At 50.6% G+C, this 3,743-nt stretch overlaps 1 protein-coding gene across 1 annotated transcript; it reads right to left on the bottom strand.

Moving 5' to 3' along the window:
* Positions 1 to 270: 270 nt before the first annotated feature.
* On the bottom strand, positions 271 to 3,517 carry CCN2 (cellular communication network factor 2). The gene is made up of 5 exons (XM_054492937.2): positions 3,193 to 3,517; positions 2,856 to 3,078; positions 2,378 to 2,629; positions 2,036 to 2,247; positions 271 to 1,649 (listed from the first exon to the last, which is right to left on the bottom strand). Exons 1-5 carry the CDS (start codon positions 3,256 to 3,258, stop codon positions 1,353 to 1,355), a joined length of 1,050 nt encoding a protein of 349 aa, XP_054348912.1. The 5' UTR covers positions 3,259 to 3,517; the 3' UTR covers positions 271 to 1,352.
* Between the last annotated feature and the right edge of the window lie 226 nt (positions 3,518 to 3,743).

Here is a 3,743-nt window from a genome sequence, read left to right on the forward strand (position 1 = left end):
ATTTAAAGTATCTATAAAGTTCTGTGAAGATAACCAAAAAAAACGGCTGTGTAGTCAATGTGGTGTGTATGCCTGCAAGTCTGTGATACTTGATTCAGTGTGAAGTATGTTTACATAAAAATTCTATGGAATAATCAATTTATTAATATATAGAATAATAAAAGATCTTTAGAAAATTATTGGTGAATTATCTTACGATTAATAAGAACTTCCTATTTATGCTCAAGAAAACTCAGAAATGTTTAGAAGGATAAATGAATAACCAAGCCCTTTATAGAAAAAATATACACTTTATTTTCAACTAGAAAGGTGCAAACATGTAACTTTTGGTCACACTCTCAACAAATAAACTGTCCGAAAAACAGTCATATCAAAGCAGAAACAAATGCTTCCAGGTGAAAAAACTGATCAGCTATATAGAGTCACTCAGTTTTTAATAAAGGCCATTTGTTCATTAAAAGTGAGGCTACCACATTTCCTACCTAGAAATCAGCCTGCCAAGGACACTGATGCCTCGCCTTTGCAAACAATCTGTTTTGACGGACTGTCATTCTATCTGAGCAGAATTTCCATATAAGTATCCATTTCATGCTTTGAATGATCAGGCAAGCTTTACATTCTACCTATGGTGTTCAGAAATTGAGGCTAACATTGAAATATCAAAGCATTAAGAACAAAAATAAAAAGGCACAAACAACTTTAAATTAACTTAGATAACTGTACATATATATATATATATACACACACACACAATATTTACAATATAAATTTTAAAAAATCTGGCTTGTTACAGGCAAATTCACTTGCCACAAGCTGTCCAGTCTAATCGACAGGATTCCGATTCCTGAACAGTGTCATTCGAATCAGAATGTCAGAGCTGAGTCTGCTGTTCTGACTCAAGGAACAACTTGACTCAGTCTCCTGATGGCTGGAGAATGCACATCCTAGCTGTCACTGGGGCTACAGGCAGGTCAGTGAGCACGCTAAAATTTTCCTTCTCAATTACACTTCAAATAGCAGGCATATTACTCGCATAAGATGCTATCTGATGATACTAACCTTTCTGCTGGTACCCTCCCACTGCTCCTAAAGCCACATCTTAATATACATTCTGGTGCTGTGTACTAATGTAGTTCCACTGTCAAGTCTTAACATTCTTCAAACCAGTGTCTGGGGTTGATAGACTATTTGTTTGATATGGCACAACGTTTTGAATTGGGTGGGAATCTTTTCCCCCAGTTAGAAAAACAAATTTAAATAACTTGTGCTACTGAAATCATTTTTACGTAAAAATGAGATGTGAATCAGTTCAAGTTCCAGTCTAATGAGTTAATGTCTCTCACTCTCCGGCTTCATGCCATGTCTCCGTACATCTTCCTGTAGTACAGCGACTCAAAGATGTCATTGTCCCCGGGACAGTTGTAATGGCAGGCACAGGTCTTGATGAACATCATGTTCTTCTTCATGACCTCGCCGTCAGGGCACTTGAACTCCACCGGCAGGGTGGTGGTTCTGTGGGGGGTGCAGCATCGGCCGTCGGTACATACTCCACAGAATTTAGCTCGGTATGTCTTCATGCTGGTGCAGCCAGAAAGCTCAAACTTGATAGGCTTGGAGATTTTGGGGGTACGGATGCACTTTTTGCCCTTCTAAGGAAGACAAGGGAAAAGAGAGAGGAAAAAAAAATCAGCGACTCTACAAGGGGAGTGGCTTTCTTCAACCCTCTGTGTTTTAGTCTTCTGTTGTCTGACTTCTGTTTATATTTTGAGGGGAGGAAGTTTGAGTCTCATTTGCTATGTCCAAAAATAGCCACGGCCTCTCTTGGAATGTCTTGAATTAACTAACCCTGTGGAAGATTTCGTAGTGGAAAACTGGTGGTTGCTATTACACAAGCTCTCATTCCAGCAAAACAGCTCAATGGTTAGATAGTTTTGGAGATAACGGGCTTATACTAACAAGCGTGGCAACAGCCCTAAGTTGGGTCCTATCCACTGTTTTGCCTGTGAAAAATAGTTAATAGGAGCAGAACATGTACCTTAATGTTCTCTTCCAGGTCAGCTTCGCAAGGCCTGACCATGCACAGGCGGCTCTGCTTCTCTAGCCTGCAGGAGGTGTTGTCATTGGTAACCCGGGTGGAGATGCCCATCCCACAGGTCTTGGAACAGGCGCTCCACTCTGTGGTCTGGACCAGGCAGTTGGCTCTAATCATAGTTGGGTCTGGACCAAACGTGTCTTCCAGTCGGTAAGCTGCGAGAGCAGAGCACACAAACACCATGTAAAACGCCTGGTAAGATATTTCCCCCGTTCGCTTGGCACAGTTAGGACTCCCTCCCTGGGAGAGAATCACGACCCTGACTTAGAGGAAGACTCGACTCACCCGCGAGGGCAGGCCCAACCACGGTTTGGTCCTTGGGCTCCTCACACACCCACTCCTCGCAGCACTTCCCGGGCAGCTTGACCCTCCTCGGGAAGGGGCAGTCAGGGCTGGGCAGACGAACGTCCATGCTGCACAGGGGCATGCAGCCCACCGCCCCGTCCAGGCACGTGCACTGGTACTTGCAGCTGCTCTGGAAGGACTCTCCGTTGCGGTACACCGTACCACCGAAGATGCAGGGAGCACCATCTTTGGCTGGAGAAGAGGAAGGGAAGAGAGGGGTGGGGGATGCAGAGATCAGGCATTGGGGCGCTCTCACATCCAGAGCGTCAGGGATGCGAGTTGGGATCTGGGCTGCAGGGGGCGGGCTGGCAGCAGCTGGAGAAAGAAACTCAGTCCGAGCGGTTTCTTTTTCCAGCGGGCGGGTGGGCGTGAGGGAGGAGGCGGCCGGACACCTACCGGCGGGGGCTGCGGGTCTTACCGGTGCACACGCCGATCTTGCGGTTGGCCGGGGAGCCGAAGTCACAGAAGAGGCCCTTGTGCGGATCGCAGGGGTCGCGCTCGGTGCACAGCTCTCCCAGCTGCTTGGCGCAGACGCGGCAGCAACCGCAGCCGTCCAGCACGAGGCTCACGCCCGCCGGGCAGCGCGGCGCCGGCTCGGCCGGGCACCGGCACGGCCCGCTGCAGTTCTGGCCGACGGCCGGCTGCGGGGAGGACGGGGCGGTCAGCGGCGCTCGGTCAGCGCGCACGCCCTCCCCGGCCGGCCCCGAGTCCCTCCCTGGCAGCCGCCGGCCGCAGCGGGTACTCCCGGCGCTTACCCGGCTGCAGAGGGCGAGGAGGAGCACGAAGGCGACGCGGACGGGACCCACGCTGGCGGCGGTCATGGTTGGCACTGCGAGCGGGGCGGAGGGCGCGGTGGCGGCGAGCGGGGAGCGGCTGGGTGTGGAGCGCTGGCGGTGGTCGGAGGTGGGGACCGGGACGCGCCGGGCTGTCGTCTCGGGGCTGTCGGCCGGGGCGGCTGCCGTCGAGCTGGAGGGTGGAGTCGCACTGGCTGCCTCCTCTCAGCGGGGAAGAGTTGTTGTGTGAGGCTGGGGCGGGCGGCCCGAGGCTTTTATACGCTCCGGGCGGCCGCGGCTCGCCAATGAGCTGAATGGAGTCCTACACAAACAGGGACATTCCTCGCATTCCTCCCCACCTTCCTGCCTCATCAACTCACACCGGATTAATCCTGACCCCTTGACACTCAGCATTCCTCCGTCTGAAAAAGCTGGCACACTCCAGCTCACAGAAAAAAAAAAAAAAGGAAAAAAAAAAGCGCAGTATTTCCAGCACCAAATAGAATTTTTTTTTTTCGCCTGTCCTCTTCGCA

This window comes from Pongo pygmaeus, chromosome 5 (genome assembly GCF_028885625.2).
Source record: "Pongo pygmaeus isolate AG05252 chromosome 5, NHGRI_mPonPyg2-v2.0_pri, whole genome shotgun sequence".
Lineage (NCBI taxonomy): Eukaryota > Metazoa > Chordata > Mammalia > Primates > Hominidae > Pongo > Pongo pygmaeus.